The sequence below is a fragment of the Nicotiana sylvestris genome, chromosome 9, assembly GCF_000393655.2.
Source record: "Nicotiana sylvestris chromosome 9, ASM39365v2, whole genome shotgun sequence".
Taxonomy (NCBI): domain Eukaryota; kingdom Viridiplantae; phylum Streptophyta; class Magnoliopsida; order Solanales; family Solanaceae; genus Nicotiana; species Nicotiana sylvestris.
This window is the reverse complement of record NC_091065.1, coordinates 106,231,140-106,251,887: the sequence shown is the minus strand read 5'-3', so window position 1 is coordinate 106,251,887 and position 20,748 is coordinate 106,231,140. Positions and strand designations below refer to the sequence as shown.

At 37.1% G+C, this 20,748-nt stretch overlaps 1 protein-coding gene across 1 annotated transcript; it reads left to right on the top strand.

Moving 5' to 3' along the window:
* Positions 1-55: 55 nt before the first annotated feature.
* LOC104236579 (uncharacterized) lies at positions 56-17,161 on the top strand. The gene is made up of 13 exons (XM_009790535.2): positions 56-293; positions 729-880; positions 1,826-1,917; positions 2,449-2,562; positions 3,577-3,907; positions 4,675-4,854; positions 7,128-7,208; positions 7,548-7,766; positions 7,925-8,067; positions 10,071-10,237; positions 10,385-10,602; positions 10,750-10,842; positions 16,565-17,161. The coding sequence occupies exons 1-13, from the start codon at positions 92-94 to the stop codon at positions 16,700-16,702; spliced, it is 2,130 nt and encodes a 709-aa protein (XP_009788837.1). The 5' UTR covers positions 56-91; the 3' UTR covers positions 16,703-17,161.
* The last annotated feature ends 3,587 nt before the right edge of the window (positions 17,162-20,748 follow it).

The following is a 20,748-nucleotide window of genomic DNA, read 5'->3' as shown; positions in this document are numbered from 1 at the left end:
AAACTTATACAAAACAAGGAGGGGTTCCAAAAGAAATTATCTCTCCATATACGAGCTTGAACAGCTTTGCACCTCTTAATATCAAATATCAATGGCGACCGCTCTTTCTCTGAACTGGAGCCGGTTCGCTTCTCAAGTTCCTCGCTGTTTATCCTTTCCATTTCTTCATAAGCATCGGCAAGCTCAAGTCGTTAGATTATACCAGAGCTTCCGGTTTTCCGGTAGCTTCTGTACTCTCTATTCCTCCTCTAGCCGCTCTTTCTCTGTCGTAGCTTCCACTTCTCAGTCCAGTAGTAAGTACAAAGTGCCTCTTAAGAAGACTTAATTCTTCATATAAATATTCTTTTGAGAATCATATTTATTCATTATAAACTGTTGAACAGAGAAAACTGTAAGTTCAATTTAAAATTCTCTCTTGCTTGTAGGATCATTTTGATATTCATTAGTATCATATAAATTTGATTTTTTTGGACAGTAAAATTTAGGAACAGCATGAAATTTTATTATAGTTTTTTTTTGTGCCATTGTAATATGACCACCTAATGCATTTAAATTTACATCAAAGATTATTGTTTGGCTCTTGAGAAGCCAAAAGACACAACATTATGGTTGGGTACTAATGATCCTCATGAGTTATGAAAAAAATATGCGTCATTAATCATAATTAGTGTAGCATCTAATCATGTTATCGAGCGAAAAATGTCTGATGAATTAACAAAAATTGGCAGGCTTAAATAGTTACAGTGAAGTGGGTGATGAAAGATATGATGTGATTGTGGTGGGAGGAGGCCACGCAGGGTGTGAAGCTGCCCTTGCTTCAGCACGATTAGGGGCGAAAACACTCCTTCTTACTCTTAATATTGATCGCATAGCATGGCAGGTAACAGGGATTCGTGTTTTCTTGTTTTTGGACTAATTCTATTATGTGCAATGAACTTTCTGTTCGTTGGTGTAGAATTTTGACTAGCATCTTAAGATGTTTTCTTTGGCCATTGTTAGATGTGGAAAGTTGTGACTATAGGAATATTAATTTTATTTTAAAAGAATGAATTAATCTAATCTCAGTTAGCTCCATAAAATGGTCATATTGACCCTCAGTAAGTGCAAAGTGGCAAATAAGTTGCAACATAATGAATTCTACTTTTACGTGATCACAAGAAAAGGTTGGAATGGATGGACTTCGGTTGTTGCTTTCCGAGGGACAACTTGTAAATTTGTGATGTTATGTTTCAATTGCTGCTTTCAAAAAAGACAACGTGTAAATTTGTTTCATAAGTTCTGTGATATTTTCTTGTGCTGAAATTATGGACTCAAACAGAGAAGGAAAAACTTCTCTCATGAACACTCTTATATGATTTTTGTACTACAGTGTCCTTTTTACAGTGTTGTTCAAGTTAAACTATAGTGTTTTATGTTTCTCTTTTTACCTTTATTGTGTTCTATATAGGTGATATGCATTAGTTGAGAATATGTTTTAGATGTTAGCACTTTTACTGTAGGTCTTATGCTCTCTAGGAGTAGTTTAACCTTTCTTAGATTTATATATTTGGAAATATACACAACTTCTAGTACTTTCTGTTTGTATTTGCATAATATTAGCACAAGATGATTTAAATGGAGTGACGTGGTGAGTGAGGATTGATATAGCTGACCTCAACTTGTTTGGAACTGAGGCTAGTTGTTGTTTTTACTTTTTTGTGGTTTTCCGTGATCTCCAATAAGCTATAGTTCAGGGACTTAATGTTTCCAACCCAAGGATGGTTTTTATATCTGAATCTGCTTTTCATCTCATGATTGTAGTCTTATTATATTGAATTCAATGCAGCCATGTAATCCGGCAGTTGGTGGGCCAGCCAAGTCTCAGCTGGTGCATGAAGTCGACGCCCTGGGTGGTGAAATTGGAAAAATTGCTGATAGGTAAACCTTAGTACTCCAGCTGCTATTAAAAATTCATCTGTTTTCTTGTTTGGTAACCAGCATGGAAGCGTTTTTGTTTTCAACTCAGGAAAAATGAGAAACAAAAAGGAAACTGATTAAATTTAGCATCAAGTTTAAGCTCTTAGAAAATATCGGGGACAAAAATACTATAAACCAGCCTGGAGGGCTTATAATTGATGTATGTTGGAAAGGAATAATAACTGAAGAACTAAGATAAATGCGGATCCGAGAAAAAAGAAAACAATGAATAAAGTAGCTTGGTCAGCACTAAAACATTTTTGGAACAAGTTTCGAAGGTAATTAGGAAATGGAGAGGATGTCTTTTTCGCCTCAAGGTTGAGTTTTAATTAACATTGTAGCAACAAATTGGGTTTATTTATGATCATTCTATCAAAAAATTAGATATCTAATGATGCCTATTCTTGTATAATGATGCTCTTGGAGTTATATTTTCTTAAATCCTCCTATTGTTGTTCAAAAGAGACTGATGAAAGCTTATCTTTCCAATAGGTGCTATTTGCAGAAACGTGTTCTTAACATCTCTAGGGGCCCTGCTGTTTGGGCGTTACGTGCACAGACAGATAAGAGAGAATATGCAATAGAAATGAAAAAGATTGTTGAGAGGTAAGTTTATTGTCCCGACACAGCATACAATTGTTATCAAGAATGACTTGTGCTCATCAGTAAGCTGATCAAAGATTTTAACATCATGGACATATGTGCTTATTAAGCTGCTTTAAAATTTTTACGAACATGGGGCAGATAAATTTCATCGAGGCATTAATATATTGAGTAACTTGTCTTTGTCATGCGACTACAGTTTCCACTTACCCTATGTTTCATTTTGAACTACACAATGAAACAAGTATTTATGAGTGCTAAATAGGTCCTGTTCTATATGATTATGAACTTTTTTCTTAAGCTTGGATTGATTGTCCTTGGAGAAATACAGATAAATTCTTAGTAATATCTGGTCCACGGACCACTTTGTATATATTATGCCGGCATCTTAGATACTTGTCTTTCTAGTAAAACTTTGTATGCTTTAAAAAAATGCTACTTTCGCGTGGGTAGATAAACTTCATTAAGGCCATAATACATTCAGTAACTTTTCTTTGTCATGCTACTGCAGTTACCACTTATCCTGCATTCATTTTGCACTACACAGTGAAATAAGTATTTTATGAGTGCTAAATAGGTCTTGTTTTATATGATTATGAAATTTTTTCTTAAGATTTGATCTATTATTCATGAAGAAATAAAGATGATAGATTAGTAAATTCTGGTCCACACTATAGAGGTTCAAGAATCACTTTGTATACTATGTTGGCATCTTGGATGCTATTTCTAGTAAAATCTTATATGCTTCTCAGCTAAAGTTGCACAATGTCTCCCTTTAACGAACTATTGGAAATATATTTACATGTACCCCTGCAAGAAGTTAGGTATTAAAAAAAGGAACTGAGCTATAAACATCTATTTACTTTCCGGAAAACTGAGAAGTATAGAGGAAATCAATTAATTCCTTGTGCATTGGTGCAACTTTGCAAGTTATTCCATTATGTTGAAATTGTGTATCTCAAACATATTTGGTGGCTCTCATATCTTCTGTGCTTAACTCGTGGCTCCCATTTCCAGCACCTCAAACCTCTTTATTAGAGAGGCAATGGTAACAGATATTTTGTTGGGGAAAAATGACAACATTGAGGGGGTCTGTACTTTCTTTGGCATGAACTTCTATGCACCTTCAGTGATTCTGACGACAGGGACCTTTATGAGTGGGAAAATTTGGGTTGGTAGAACTTCAATGCCTGCAGGAAGAGCCGGTGAATCAGCTTCCGTTGGTCTAACAGAAAACTTGCAGCGCCTTGGCTTTGAGACTGATAGGCTAAAAACAGGAACTCCTGCACGTGTGGACAGTCGTACTGTAGATTTCTCAGGATTGGAGCCCCAATATGGCGATGAAGAGGTCCTTCTGCTTATTCTTAATATGTAGGTTCTGTATACTTATGTGTCATCTATGCGACTCTAACCATGCTGAATTGCTTGTGCAATCCAGTAGGCATATTACATATGACAATGTATTTTGTGGATGAGTTGCAAATTTCTTTTATTAAGTAGTATGTTGTATAAGCTAGGATCACTTCCAAGTGCATGTGATCTTTGTTTGAGTTGTCTCATGGAGAAACTTGTTATTTTCTAAATTTCTGGATATCTCTAAGCCTAGATCTGATTTAGGATTTCCTGCAAAAGTACTCTGATAGTCAACATTTAATACTTTGTTTCCCTAGTCCGACAGTTATTTCTTGATTTTTACTGATAATAATATCTGTTTAAATTGTCCGAGCAAAAACCAATTTATTATGAGCAACTTTATATGTAATAAAAACTGCAAGCATGTGTTTCCGGGTCCTATGTGCTATATGATACAAGTTACACAATATCCAGATCTCCCCTCTTCTGTAGGATGGACTGTATAGAAGAGTATGTATACGTGGGGGGATTTGCATTCTTGATAGATAGCTACTTGTAAGCTTTTATTTTGCTTGTTGCCTTCATTTTGTCTCATGAGGGTTTAAAATTTGGGAGGCTTGAAATTCTGTTTTGTCTATGTTATGTATTTGTTGATAAGGTTCACTTGAAAAATAATTAGATTTCCTTCATCAGTAATTTCTATGTATGTATACATGCTCATGCCTACATTCATGTATTCTAATATTTATCATTAATCCTCAGGTAAGCTGGTTCAGTTTTGATACTAATTATCATATAGAAAGGGAACAGATGTGTTGCTACCTTACACGTACCACAAAGAGTACTCATCAGATAATTAGAGATAATTTGCATGAGACTCCTACTTACGGAGGGTGGGTGGAAGCTAAGGGCCCTCGATATTGCCCCTCCATTGAGGATAAGGTATCGTATGCTGTTGCAGATTATGTAGCTTCCCTCTGGTTTTGATGCATCTCATACTTAATTCTCCACTCAAGCTCTTATCTTCTTGTTAATGTCACCTAATACGTGGATTGCTTGCGTTTACCAATCTGAGAACGCAGTATCTTTCTTAGCCAAAAAATGTGAAACAGCTAGGATTAATCTTTCTTTGGACTTTGCTTTCCTTACACGGAAAAATTTATATCAGCATATCTTTATTTCGAGTTATAGAGGATTGCAAATAAAGTGCAGATAAATTTGGAACTTTAGATATTTTATCTCCATTTTATTTTTCCAGATATTCATGTGACTTTGATTCAATTCAAATGGCAACAAAAAAGGTGGATTATTACATTTAGGCATTTAACATTTCAAAGTTGCTTATCTACTTTCTTGATAAGATCATATCAATGTGCGGTTCAGTATTTGGTTAGAGTAATTGAGGCAAAGTTGATTTATATGGTATGTGATAAAATCTCATCTCACATTATTAAATGACTAAAATGGATATCCGTCATGGATTCTGCAAATTAGTTATCACTTAGAATGGTGTTATTCTATGTGGTTAAATGCTCTGTTAGGATGGTGGAATTGGTAAAATAGGCTACTATCTACTTCCGAAGCATGAACTAAGAATCTTATGGATCATGATCTCAATGAAGCGTTAATGTTGTGCCTTTTTGTTCCCCCCTGCAAAAAGCTACATCCCAACATTTCAACCGGAGGCAATTGATGTTAGATAGTTATGTGTAGATAATCCTAGTCATATACGTAGTAGGAGTAGAATTTGTCCTAGTCCCATATGTGGTAGGAGCAGAATATGTCCCAATCCAATATGTAGTAGGAGTAGAATATGTATTATATATAGGGCTCATTGTATCATTGTTAATAAATAAATTTTTCTCCCGTGCATTCTCACATGGTATCTGAGCTTCAGTGAGAAAATTATTGTTGTGCGTCATTCCAGCGACATCCGGAAGAAAGATCTCATCGCCGTGCAATTTTCCGGCAACTTCGTCTTGTTTCCCGGGTTCATCACTGCTACAGAGGTATTGTGCATATACCAGTACCGCCATCAGATCCGAAACCCTTGTGCGATCAAACCCCAGAAATCTCAGTCCCATCAGAACAGAAAAGTCAGTCACTGTGCGCCTTTCCGGTTGACGATTCAAGATTGATTTGCGTTATCTCCTCATCGGTAAGTGTTGTGCAAAAACCAACACTTCCATCTTCTTCGGAAAAGTCAGGTGACAAAAACCCCAGTCAATCACTCCGGCAGAAAATCCCTCACGCGTCTCCACGTGCTACCAGAACTAGGGTTCCAGCAAGCTACAATAACTTTTCCGGCGAATGTGAGCCATTCCGGCCACTTTTTGAAAAAACTTCTTCCGGACAACTTACTCATCCAGTGATTCCAAACCTACCCATATAAATTACATCAAATTCTGATAATTTTTATTTTTTCCGGCGTGAACGGTGACTTACCTGCGTGAACAGTAATTTCCAGAAAAGTTTCTGCTTTCTGGCGGTGTTTTAGAAACTATTTTGTAGTGTGGAATCGGCATAGTCTCGCTATTTTCAAATTTTTCCGGTGACCTTTCGGCCAACTGTTGTTTATCAGCAACCACTTGGTTTTGTTGCTCAAGGAAAGTCTAGTGGCCTATTATGTCGAATGATCAGCTTGCACATATGTTCACCAAGTCCCTCACTGGTCCTCGTATTAGTTACATATGTAACAAGTCGGTACATATAATTTGTATGCACCGGCTTGAGGGGAGTGTTAGATAGTTATGTGTTAATAATCCTAGTCCTATATGTAGTAGGAGTAGAATATGTCCTAGTCCCATATGTAGTAGGAGTAGAATATGTATTATGTATAGGGCTCATTGTATTATTGTTAATAAATAGATTTTCCTCCCGTGCATTCTCACAGATACTACTGAAATTTCTTAGTAGTTATTATGTGACTTGACTTGAAAACCCCTTATGCTATTGGAGGGAAAAGAAAGTAGGTGGCGGGAAGATTTAATTCCCTCTGATAATAGAGTCTGCTAATGGTATTAATAGTTATTCTAGTGAGTGGAGGGTAATTCCTTGCTTGTTACAAAGTTTGCTATGATCAGTGTTAATTGACGTGAGTTTAGTAACTAATGCACTCAATTAAATATCGTGGCTCCAGATTGGAGAATTTATCTGTTCTTGTTTTCTTTTGATTTCTGCCACGTGAAATATGATTATCTTTTTGACTATTTCAGATTGTAAGATTTCAAGATAAAGAGTCGCATCAAATATTCCTTGAACCTGAGGGTCGAAGTGTTCCTGAGCTCTATGTGCAGGTTTGCCGGCTTTTTGTGCGTTTCACTTTTTAAAACATTTGAGTTCAAGTCTGTTACCTATTTCTGGTGTAGTGTGCTAAGGTTATGCCAGTTAGCGATAACCATGAAATTAGTTTCAATTTGCTATGACTTGGTCATTTCCGAGAACCGATGGAGATGTGTTGAGGAAAATATGCAGTACCCTACTTTCTCTAAAGCTCTCTGCTGGCTAATTTCTTAAAGTTAAATTTCGTTTCCTTAATTCCCTCTCTCATGGAAATAGATAATGCTATATATCACTTTATTGCTGTGTAAAGATCCTTTGCCATTTGCACAGTGTAATGATCTGTTCTTTTGTAGGGATTCTCTACGGGTTTACCGGAGAGACTACAATTGCCTCTTTTACGAACATTACCCGGACTTGAGAACTGTACAATGCTCAGGCCAGCCTATGCAGTAGAGTATGATTACTTGCCGGCTTATCAGTGCTCCAGGTCCCTAATGACTAAAAAGATAGAGGGCCTTTTCTTTTCTGGCCAGATAAATGGGACAACTGGCTATGAAGAAGCTGCTGCACAGGTTTTTATACTTCGATGATGCTCACTTCAGTTTATGTATTTGATCTATATATCCAATAGATGTAAGAATGTTTACTAGTTCCTGCTTTTTAACTAGGGCGTCATGATTATCTGATAAGCTCTTCTAAGCCTCTTTTGGTTATTTTCTTCTGATGGTAGGGGATTATATCTGGAATTAATGCAGCTAGACACTCAGATGGAAAGCAACTTATTGTTCTTGAGAGAGAAAGTAGTTTTATAGGGACGCTGATCGATGATCTTGTAACCAAAGATCTTCGAGAGCCTTATCGCATGTTAACTAGGTAAAGTGAAGTAAGAATGATCATTTCATAGTTATGATTTGCTCGCTGCTAAGTTAACTGATGAAACTACAACATTCTTGTGGTTGCACATTATTGTTCCAATTAACAGAACACGTTGTTTGTGTGTTTTAACTGATGTCACACCTCAATTTGCTTAACTTTTGTTTAACAGTATTAGCCAGCTATATAAACTGCAGCAATGAGTTAGGAGATCTACGATACCTTTTTGAAGATAATTTACAACATTTTTTTTTCTCGTGAGCTGCTCTATGCCTTATAACCTGTTTGGCCAAGCTTCTTTTTGGCCAAAAGTTTTTTTTTTTTTTTTTGCCAAAAGCACTTTTGGCCAAAAATCTAGGTGTTTGGCCAAGCTTTTTGGAAGGAAAAAAAAGTGCTTTTGAGGAGAAGCAAAAGCAGTTTTGGAGAAGCAGAAAAAGTAGCTTCTCTCCAAAAGCACTTTTTTGAGAAGCACTTTTGAGAAAAATACACTTAGAAGCAGTTTTTTTAAAGCTTGGCCAAATACTAATTGCTGCTTAGAAGTGTTTTTCAAACTAATTAGCCAAACACAAACTGCTTCTCACCAAAAGTACTTTTGAGAAAAGCACTTTTGAAAAAAAGCACTTCTCAAAATAAGTTGATTTTTGCAGCTTAGCCAAACGGGCTATTAGATTTGTCTGCTTTTAATTTCCATGTTGCTTTTGGCCAAGCCATTTCCTATTTGTCATTGTTATTGGATACTCAATTTTTTTCTCTGGACCATCTGTAAGCAAGGTGCATCGTTCCTTGTCTTTATTGACCTCAATGCTCTATTCTGAGTAAGACATACATGAGCAGAAACAAAAAGAAGAAAAGGATAAAGAAATAGTGATGCCTTTCACATTGTTGTAGGCATCTATTATTTCCGTGTGCCTTCTGCTGAAGCATTTTTTCATGTTTATGTACAGCTGTTGCTGTTCCTACCAACTTGTTATTTATTTTTGAAAAGTACCTTTCAGATTTATATTTCAGTTCATGCAGCTTGCATGAAGGTTCTTATAAAAAATAATATTTTTCTTTCTGCTGTTCTTTTGATAGAGAATCCAATGATATATTTCTTTCTGCCGTTCTTTTGATAAGTCAAATCAGAATTTTCTTTGCACTGATTGTTGGTTGGAAAATGGGTCATTGTTCTAAGTATGAACGGAGGTGTTAAGAAAATGAACCATGGGCCTAACTTACCCCCAAAAGGTACCTCATGAGGTGAGGTTTACCCAAGACCATATAAGGAGACAGCAGTTCCCCTCTACCAATGGGGGACACTTCGCACGTCAACGACTTGACATTTAGTGTGTGGACAATATAATGTAGGGGCCTATAACATTGGGAAACCAAGAATAGAGATGAGTCCGGTTGTAATACCATGTTAAGAAAATGGATCCTGAGCCTAACTCAACCCAAAAAGCTAGCTTGTGAGGTGAGGGATCGCCAAAGACCATATAAATAGAAAGCAATTGATTCCCTCAGCCAAGTTGGAACACTTAACACACCCCCGCATGCGCAGGACTTGACATCTGGTGTGTAGACAATATAACATGGGAACCTAACATTGGGGAACTGGAAATAGAATTGGGTCTGGCTCTGGTACCATCTAAAAGTACTTTAGGCTGTTAGAGAATCTTCAACAGAAAGTAACAAAGCCGTATTAGTCTTGATGATGCCTTCAACATATCAAAATTTGGGCGACGACTGAGTTTGTTCAAAGGACCCCCCCCCCGGGTGGGGTGGGGGGAGACAGGGAAGAAGATGAAAACCTATGATCAAGGCGCATGATGACCTATTATTAGCGTTACTGAGAAATCTTGACTAATTGTCAATGACAGTTCTATCTTTCTGTGTAAATCTATTTGCTTATAACAAAGTGCACAACCAGTTATTAACGTTACTGAGAAATCTAGTGTAATTGAAGATAATAGTTCTTATCTGCCCGGATAATTCTACTTGCTAATAGTCTAATATACCTTCAGCCGCTCAGAACATCGTCTGCTTCTTCGGTCTGATAATGCGGATAGCAGACTCACTCCCCTTGGTCGTGAAATCGGTTTAATAGACGATAGAAGGTGGACAATGTACCAGGACAAGCAAGCTCGTATTTCAGAGGAGAAAAAGCGGTTGAAAACGGTTAGAACTTCAGGTCAGCATTGTTCGTTGGGGACATAATATTGTGATAACCTAATTGCTTGTGCTTGTACATAAATCATAATTCTAGAGGTAAATATCTGAAGTCTTTTGCTCATTTGAATTTCCTGCCAAACTAAATGCCTGTTTCATTTGCTTCCAGGTGGAGAGTTGGCTGCTGAAATTACTCTACTCTCTGGTCAGCCAGTAAGGGATTCATCCACATTAGAGAGCCTGCTTAAGAAACCGCATATCCAATATGAAGTTTTTGATAAGCATGGGTTTGGAAATCCCACCCTGTCCAGGATGGAGAAACAGTGTGTAGAGATTGATATCAAATACGAAGGCTTCATTGTGCGCCAGCAGAGCCAACTCCAACAGGTAAACAATGATGCACTTTGGCTCTATTTATTGTATCTGCAAGCACTCGATGGTATGTTGAACCTCCATTGCTCCGCTTTCAAAAGCCTCTATATCTCTAATGAATCGGTATCTCATATCTTTGCGGTGTTGATTTTCTGCTTGTAGATGGTTCATCAACAGCACAAACCAATTCCCGAGGACATAGATTATTATGCGATGACAACTTTGTCACTCGAAGCACGTGAAAAACTCTCAAAGGTATTTTCTGCCTCATTTGCATAGCACTGTAGTCTTCTTGTGTGTGCAAATTTTTAGTTATTTACCTGATACTTTTTACAAGCTCACTGGTTTAGATCTTTCTGCAAAGATGACATATTGTGCCTAAATACTCTCTATTAAAATTTCTATGATACAATTTCTATTTTTAGATGTTCTGAAATGTTTGATACCATCCACCAATAACATAATTGGATACAACTTCCACAGTTCAATGACTCCTTCAATTGGTGAAAAAAAGTGAACATAAGGAATAGAGATTGTTTACCCCCAAGATTGGGGAATTGTCATGATAGCTTTGTGAGAATGCACGGGAGAAAATATGATATTATTCTCATACGTTAACAATGATACAATGATCCCTATATATATAATACATGGCATACTCCTAATACATCCGATTAGGGTTATTTACTACTATTTACATAACTATTCTAACACTCCCCTCAAGCTAGTGCATATAAATTATATGTACCGAGCTTGTTACATATGTAGTTAATACAAGGACCGGTAAAGGACTTGGTGAAAATATCTTCAAGCTGATCATTCGACTTCACAAACTTTGTAGTAATATCTCCCGAAAGTATCTTTTCTCTGACAAAGTGATAGTCAATCTCAATGTGTTTAGTTCTCTCATGGAACACTGGATTTGACGCAATATGAAGAGCAGCTTGATTATCACACACAAGTCCCATCTGACTAATCTCACCAAATTTCAACTCCTTAAGCAACTGTTTGATCCAAATTAGCTCACATGTCGCCATAGCCATTGCTCGATATTCTGCTTCTGCACTAGACCGAGCAACCACATTCTATTTCTTGCTCTTCCAAGACACCAAATTTCCTCCCACTAAGACACAATATCCAAACATAGAACGTCTATCAGAAGGTGATCCTGCCCCATCAGCATTTGAGTATCCAACGATCTGCTCATAGCCTCGATCCTCAAACAATAAACCTTTGCTTGGAGCTGATTTTATATACCGAAGAATGCGAACAACTGCATCCCAATGACTATCACACGGAGAATCCATAAACTGACTCACAACACTCACAGAAAAGGAAATGTTAGGTCTTGTCACTGTAAGGTAATTTAGTTTACCAATCAACCGCCTATATCTTGCAGGATCGCTAAGAGGCTACCCCTGTCCTGGCAGAAGTTTAGAATTTGGATCCATCGGAGTGTCAATAGGTCTACAACCTGTCATTCCCGTCTCCTCAAGAATATCTAAGGCATACTTCCGTTGTGAGATCACAATACCTGAGCTAGACTGAGCGACCTCAATACCCAGAAAATACTTTAGTTTTCCCAGATCCTTAGTTTGAAAGTGTTGAAAGAGATGTTACTTCAATTTAGTAATACCATCCTAGTCATTGCCGGTAATAACAATGTCGTCAACATAGACCACCAGATAAATACAGAGACTCGAAGCAGAATGCCGATAGAATACAGAGTGATCAGCTTCACTCCGAGTCATGCCAAACTCTTGGATAACTGTGCTGAACTTACCAAACCAGGCTCGAGGAGACTGCTTTAGACCATAAAGTGACCGGCGCAAGCGACATACAAGGCCACGAGACTCCCCCTGAGCAACAAACCCAGGTGGTTGCTCCATATAAACTTTATCCTCAAGGTCACCGTGTAAAAAAGCATTCTTAATGTCCAGCTGATAGAGAGGCCAATGGCGAACAACAACCATGGATAGAAAAAGGCGGACTGATGCTATCTTAGCCACGGGAGAGAAGGTATCATTGTAATCGAGTCCAAATATTTGAGTATATCCCTTGGCAACAAGACGGGCCTTAAGACGATCAACCTTACCATCCGGACCAACCTTGACTGCATACACCCAACGACAACCAACAGTAGATTTACCTGAAAGAAGAGGAACGAGCTCCCAAGTATCACTCGTATGTAAAGCAGACATCTCGTCAATCATAGCCTGTCGCCATCCTGGATGAGACAATGCTTCACCTATAGACTTGGGGATGGAAACAAAGGACAAAGAAGATATAAAAGTATAATACGGTGATGACAGACGATGATAACTTAAATCGACATAATGGGGATTGAGATTAAGTGTGGTTCGTATATCTTTTCGAAGTGCAATCGGTGTACTAGGAAGAGACAAGTCCGCAGTAGGAGCAGGATCAGGTGCAGGACATGAATCAGCTGGGCCTGATGCTTGGAGCGGACGACGATGATAAGTCAAGAGTGGTGGTCCTGCGGCTAGGGATCTAGGAAGAGCCACACTAGACTCCCCAACGGTTGGAATGAGTAAGACTTCTGTGGCGGAAGGTGAAAGAGGAGCTATAGTGAACTCTTCAGAGATCAGTATAGGTAAGATCTCAGATATATCGAGGTGGTCAGAAGAGGTAAAGAAAGGTTTAGACTCAAAAAATGTGACGTCAGCTGACATAAAGTACCTACGAAGATCAGGTGAGTAACAACGATATCCCTTCTGAACATGAGAATAACCAAGGAAGATACACTTGAGAGCACGGGGAGCTAACTTATCTTTCCCAGGGGCTAAGTTATGAACGAAACAAGTGCTCCCAAAAATACGAGGGGGAAGGGAGTATAAGGGTGACTGGGGAAACAATACTGAATACGGAATCTGATTCTGGATGGGAGATGAAGGCATCCGATTGACCAAATAACAAGATGTGAGAACTGTATCGCCCCAAAAACGCAACAGAACATGAGATTCAATGAGAAGTGTGCGACCAGTCTCAATGAGGTGCCTATTCTTTCTCTGCAACCCCATTTTGCTGAGGGGTATAAGGACAAGAGGTCTGATGAATAATTCCTTGAGAAGTCATAAACTGCTGAAATTGACAGGATAAATATTCTAAGGCATTATCACTGCGAAAAGTGCGAATAGAAACACCAAATTGATTTTTGATTTCAGCACAAAAATTCTGGAATATAGAAAACAACTCAAAACTATCTTTCATTAAGAAAAGTCAAGTACATCTTGAATAATCATCAATGAAACTAACAAAATAACGAAATCCTAAGGTTGAACTGACTCTACTAGGACCCCATATATCATAATGAACTAAAGCAAAAATAGACTCTGCATGACTCTCAATACTACGAGGAAAGGAGGCTCGGGTATGTTTCCCGAGCTGACACGACTCACAATCTAATGTAGATAAACTAGACAAACTAGTCACCATCTTCTGAAGCTTGAATAAACTTGGATGTCCTAAACGTCTGTGAATTAGGTCTGGAGGATCTGTAACTAGACATGCCTTGGAGGAATTGAGTAAGTTAAGGTAGTAAAAGCCTTCTGATTCAAGCCATGTTCCATTCATCTGTCCCGTACTGCGGTCCTGCATGATAAAAGAATCACCAATAAAATATATACCACAATGGAGGGTATGAGTCAAACGACTAACAGGTGCAAAACTAAAAGGATAGCCAGGGACATAAAGAATGGAATCTAGAGTGACAGAGGGTAGGGGGTTAGCTTGTCCAACTCCTTTTGCTTTAGTTTGAGACTCATTGGCTAAAGTAACAGTGGGAAGAGACTGTGAATACATAATATTTGACAAAAGGGATTTATTATTAAAGATATGATCAGAGGCGCTTGAGTCCACGACCCATGGTCCAAGAGTACTAGACTGGGAAATACAAGCAAAAGAATTACCAGCAACAGAAGTATCAGTCTGAGCAACAGAGGCTACTTGTGGAGATGTCTGCTTACTTGCTCGACACTGAAGGAACTCATTATATTCCCCTTCAGATAAAGAAAATTCCTTGTTACCTGTAGTCTCGGTCTGAGCAACATAAGCATTATTGGGTGGGAGACCATGTAAATAATAACACACGTCACGAGTGTGTCCAAGTTTATGACAATAAGAGCACTTGGGTCTAGATCTTCCAAAATGACCTCCTCCTCGTCTATTCTCCACAGTATGAGATGCTCGATTGTCCATTGTCTGGGATGTGAGAACAGACGAGTCAAGTGTCTGTGATGAGATCACTGAGTGACTTGGTGCTGCAGCAAGGCGAAGTAATCGAGAGAATAATTCATCAACTGTGAGGATAGTCGGACTAGCCAAAATCTGATCACGTACTGATTCAAGATTATTAGGAAGCCCAGCAAGAGTAAGAACTAGAAACATCTTTTTTCGCTACTCTTGCTGCTTTTCAACACTAGCAGAAACTGACATCAACTTCTCAAATTCCTCCATGACTGCCTGTACTTGTCCCAAGTAAGTAGACATATCTAATTCATGTTTCTTTAAATTTGTCATCCGCGATATCACATTATAGAAACGAGATATGTCATTAGTGTATAAAGTGCGAGCCTTTTACCAAACCAAATAACATGTCTGGAATGGACGAAACAACGACATCAACTTGGAATTAATAGATCGCCACAGAATACTGCATAATTGAGCATCGATCTTCTCCCAAAGTGCTTTGGCCTTTTCATCTCCTTCGTTCGATTTCGTGATTAGATGATCTTGAACACCTTGACCTTTACACCACAACTCGACGGACGAAGCCCGAGCTAAATAGTTTGAACTTCCCATTAAAGGTTATGAGGTAATCATAACACCGGAACTGCCAGAACTCGGGTTTTTAGGCCCGAAAGCATCGACTCCCCAAGACATCGTTGGATTGAAGTGAGGTCTATAAAATTATCACCAAATAACAGAAAGAATCAATTGAAAACTCGCTGAAACAGACGAAGGAGACACTGTTTTTGCTAGAAAAAATCAGTGTAGTCGCCGGAAAAACTCAAAGTGGTCAGAATCAAACGAAAACAGTATGTGTGGGGTCGGAATGGTAGACGACCCAACTGTTCTGAAAAAACTTTTTTAAAAAATGGCCGGAGGATGTTGCACGCGCCGGCGCGTGAGCTTCTGGTGGCGCGTGGGGAGGCTTCTGCCGGAGATTTTTCTGGGGTTTGGTCGCCGGACAGTGGTGACTCTTGTGGTGGTGTTGGATTTTGCACAACACTGACAGAGACAACGCAGACGCAAACATCCTTGAAAAAGTCGCCGGAAAAAGGCTTTCGGTGACTGTTTTCTCTTCCCGGAATCGCTGGAATTTATGCACAGCGATAAATTTCTCACAATTGCTCTGATACCATGTGAGAATGCATGGGAGAAAATATGATATTATTCTCATATGTTAACAATGATACAATGAGCCCTATATATATAATATATATGTCATATGAGATTAGAGTTATTTACTACTATTTACATAACTATTCTAACAAGCCTGAAGCTGGTTCAAAAGATCACTGTATGGCGCTTTTACTGTCTATTTCCATATATGTATTTCCACAACGGGAGGTTGAAAGAAAAAATGAGGGGATGATTAGGAAGACCAAGATACACAAAGGATTAGTAATTTAGAAACTGATGTTTTCTCACTCAAGTTAACTTGTCACTTGTTTTTCTAACATTTTCATCATTTATTATTGATAAAAGTCAAACTAATATTGGATGCACCTATTCCAGGTGCATAATTGAGGCAATGGTATTAAGTACTTGGTATAAATTTAATTGTTCTGGTAATGTTGGCAAAGATGATGTCATGATCCTCCTTTCTTTCTTCTCTTAGTTGATTGGCGTCCCTGTACTTTGTCTTGACAAAGAGAGAGATCTTGGTTGTAGGACTGGGTCTTTTGACAGTTGCCTCACATTTAACATGATTGTATCTTCTTTATGCATGCAGGTTAGGCCGCAAACAATTGGGCAAGCAAGTAGAGTTGGTGGAGTTAATCCTGCGGACATTACAGCACTCCTCATTATTCTTGAATCTAACAGGAGGAAAGCCCAAGAGCTGAGTAAACAACAAGCAGTACTTTCGTGAAGGATACCGATGAACAACTTCCTTAAAAGTTCTCTTCAAAAGACAATCCTCTCTTAAAACCAGCACCCATCCTTCTCTGCGTCATCTTTAGATCAATGAAATTCATCTCCTTATTTAACCTGCTGGATATCCTCTAACGAGGGACCAATTGACATAGCGGATGCATGAGTCTTCCTTTTTTCAGCTGAGTTTTTGTAGAGTGAAAACAATACCGAAGGTATATCTGCATGAGTTATAAGATCAAAAGCATGTGGACAGTTAAATCAAGTTTACCTTCCCCCACCCCACCCCACCCCACCCCACCCGAATCAACGACAAAAAAGGAGAAGAAGTTAATTATTGCATGTATAGTAGAAGAGTCATCCTCTGTAATTAGGCATATTGGTTGGTTATGTACTTTCAGTTTTGTCTTATTAATTTTTAATTAAAATTCTAGCAAGACATTTATGTGGTTCCTTTTTTTTCGTTTTTCTTCTTCTGTTTTCGCCTAGATTTTACCTTCTGTGTTTTATGTTTCGTTTCTGCAGTTTTAACACATACGTCATTTGTAGTTTGACAACTTTTACTTGAAGTTGGATTGTTAAAGCTTAATGTTATTTATTTTAGGAAAAAGGGTTAGATATACCCATGTACTATTAAAAATTGTTCGCATATGTCCTCCGCTATACTATCCGTCTAAATTTACCCTGCATGGTCTGACATTTGGGTGAGATGGATGCCACGTGGCATGCCGCCTCACCATCTTCTTCCCCTTCCATTTTTCTTCTTTTCATTAAATACACATTACTTCCATATTTTCTTGGTTTTGACGTGATGAGGGGATGCTAAAGTATTTGAATTAACGAATTGAGTTTTGTGGTTTTTCGAAATCAATGTTTCACCGTAGAATTTTCAATTTTTCACTTGAAGATGAATTTTTTTGAAAATTTGAAAAACTTCAAAAATTATTTTTCAAAATTTTCACTAAAATCACTCACAAAAAAATCAAAAACAACTCAAAATTATATACATGTCCAAATATAACTCTAATTTTCAAATACCATTTTCACTTGAAAATTTTTTTTTACCTTTTTTTTGGAATTTTACAATTCTTACGTCCAAACGCCCACTAAGTTTTGATCTTCACCGAAGAGAAGTGAGTTGGAATGGGTGTCGGGTAATGGGCTGAATTGAGGGGCGGGTTTTAAAATTGGGGATGAATTTTTTGTTCGGAATGTGCCACGTGTCTCATCCGTTAAAATAGGGGCAAATTTAGAATTTTGATGGACGACAGGGAAAAATCTGAACGGAAAGTATAACGGAGGACATGATTGAATAATAAAACAACGTAGAGGGGTATATCATGTCCTTTACCGTTAAAAGTAATAGTATAATTTTAAATATTTATTTTAGAATTAATAATATTTTTATTGCTTAAGAATTGTATTTATATTTAGCATCACTAATAAAAAAAATATATATTGAACTCAATGCTAAATCAAATACCCACATAAACTTAAACAGTAGGATATAGTAGGCATCAAAGATACCTACTTTCTTTGCACTTAAGTGCCGTTTGGTTGGGTTTGAGGAGATTTAGAGCCCGTTTGGACATAAGAAATTTTTTCCTTTTTTTCCAAAAAAAATAATTTCAAAACAACTTTTGGTTATGAAAATCTTACATTTTTTCAAATCCAATTTGAAAATGTATTTTCGAATTTGAAAAACTGCCGAGAACTAGTTTTTCAATTGAAAAATTGGAAAGTTGGTATTTTTAAATTTTATAAATTTACCTATATTTTTTAAATTTATAAAAAGGGCCCAAATCAGTTATTAAACTTAGGTAACACCTACAACTACCCACCATCTAATTTAGTGGCCTTGGACTATATTTTGATATTCACTTTTGATATCTACAATTTATACTTTTACCTTAAGGAGTCACTACAACTTCTATTAGAGATTGTTCGTACAGTTAAACAATCAGCATGTTTGATTGTTTGTTTCAAGTAGGATTATCAAGTCAGGGTAGTTTTGATATTTTTTACAAATTGTGGGGTATAAATCATGTTTCATGGTTTTGAAAAAAGTACATCCAAATATGTTACAAAAATTATAACCAAACACAAATTCTTCTTGAAATCAAATTTTAGTGAAATTTCAACTTTGACAAAAATCTTGGAATTTATGTCCAAACGCCTACTTAATCTCCGCATATATTTCAACATTAATTTTTCAGTGTTTGGTTATTACTTTTGGATTCTTCCAAAATAATACATCTCCACAATCATGTGGGAGCTTATGCATTATTTTATAGCGGGATAGAATACGGAATAAAAATGCATAAACTAGTAATACATGAATTAAAAATACTAAATGTCACTCCCTGAACTTAGGCATGGACTTAACACGGCACCCGATGCCTGACTACATGTGACTGAACGAACCAACTGGCTAATTGAATCAACATGTGAAATTATAGCATACTGAATGCAGAAGATAAACTAATACTTGTTGATATACTGAAAGTCTGAATGATATAAATCAAGTGCGAAAACACTAATAAAAATCTGAAAATATATTTGTTGCCAACATTGCTTAACATGAAAAGCATGCGACTCTGTATAACTGTTACTCTAGTTTGTGAAGCCTCTAATGAATTACTAAAAGCACTGACTGACTGCAAATAATGAAAGACTGTAAAGTAATGATAATGCCCCAAAAGACTAGGGCTCACCAAATAGTTGGTACGAGAATTCTAGCACTCTGAATTGTCAACCAGTAAATCATTAGCCGCATCGTGACATGAAGGCCCCGGGCGAAAGGGGCGTTAGTACATTTGAATTGCACTGGTATATAAAGCAACTGAAAGAAAGAACTGTAAATACTGAAACTGAAACTGAACTGATAGTTGATAACTGAACTGAACAAGGAAGTAAATATAAATGTCGAACCACTTGTTTATATGAATAAATAAGAGACACTTTCAGAAACCACTATGTTTTAGTGGTTATTAGCTAGTTGTAGCTACCATCTACTATATTACTTCCTATAGCTATGTTTTCAGGTTTTTTAGAGTGTATTCGATGTATTTAAGCTACTGTATTCATGAATACAATAGTATTTCTAGGCATAAAATAGAGGATTACAGCTAGACAGATTTTTGTATTCGACTATATTCACGGCGTGAAATAAGAGATTACAGCTAGATAGATTATTGTATTCGACTGGATTCATGATATGTATTTGTGAATACAGTAACGTAAATAGCGCAATTCATGGTCTATTCCGCTGTTTTTAAACGGAAAGTGAATAATTAACATAATAGACTCCTAATATAACTCAATAAACTCAATTATAACACACAAAATTTGTATTTTCAGTTATAAAAAAGATTTTCAACCGAAAAACACCCCCAAAAACATAGCAATCTTTAGAGAAAATATGCTGAATATTATTTCCAAACAATAAATACAACAAAAACAGAGCAATTTGAATACATATATACATATGAATACATAATTATATTAATTAAAAAAATATATGAATACATTCATGGAATACAACGAGACAGTGAATACAATGAAATACATAAAATACAGCGAGATACATTGAAATACAATTGAAAAAAAGACAATGAATACAATGAAATACATAAAAATACAGTGAGATACATTGAAATATATTAACAGAAAATTCAAGTTGCTCAGCCCCAAACTCCGTCGTCTTCGTTCAAGAACAACCCTAATGTCGTCTCGTCGAGAAGGCCGTGATTCTGACTCGAAACGTCACTATTCCTGTTACAATAATACCCTCACATGCGCTTCAAAAAACTTATTCTTTACAATTCATATTAAATTATATTCTAGCTCTTTTAGCTTCTATTTTTAAAAAAATAGAATTCACTCGTTTTGAAACTTCTAAATAGATAAAGATTGCAACTTTCCTTGCTTATAAAGTAGTTTTTCTTGGAATTGTAGCATGCGACAGAGTTTTCCATTGATGCCCAAAGTTTGTGCAACTTGAATTTAAGATCCTAGGAGGCTTGACGGAGTTCAAGAAAATTC

Bases quoted from the DNA above. Each gene is read 5' to 3' on its own strand.
- LOC104236579 (XM_009790535.2), top strand. From the start codon at position 92: ATGGCGACCGCTCTTTCTCTGAACTGGAGCCGGTTCGCTTCTCAAGTT. The intron at 881-1,825 runs GTAACAGGGATT...AATTCAATGCAG, and splicing joins TTGATCGCATAGCATGGCAG to CCATGTAATCCGGCAGTTGG. The intron at 10,238-10,384 runs GTCAGCATTGTT...ATTTGCTTCCAG, and splicing joins GAAAACGGTTAGAACTTCAG to GTGGAGAGTTGGCTGCTGAA.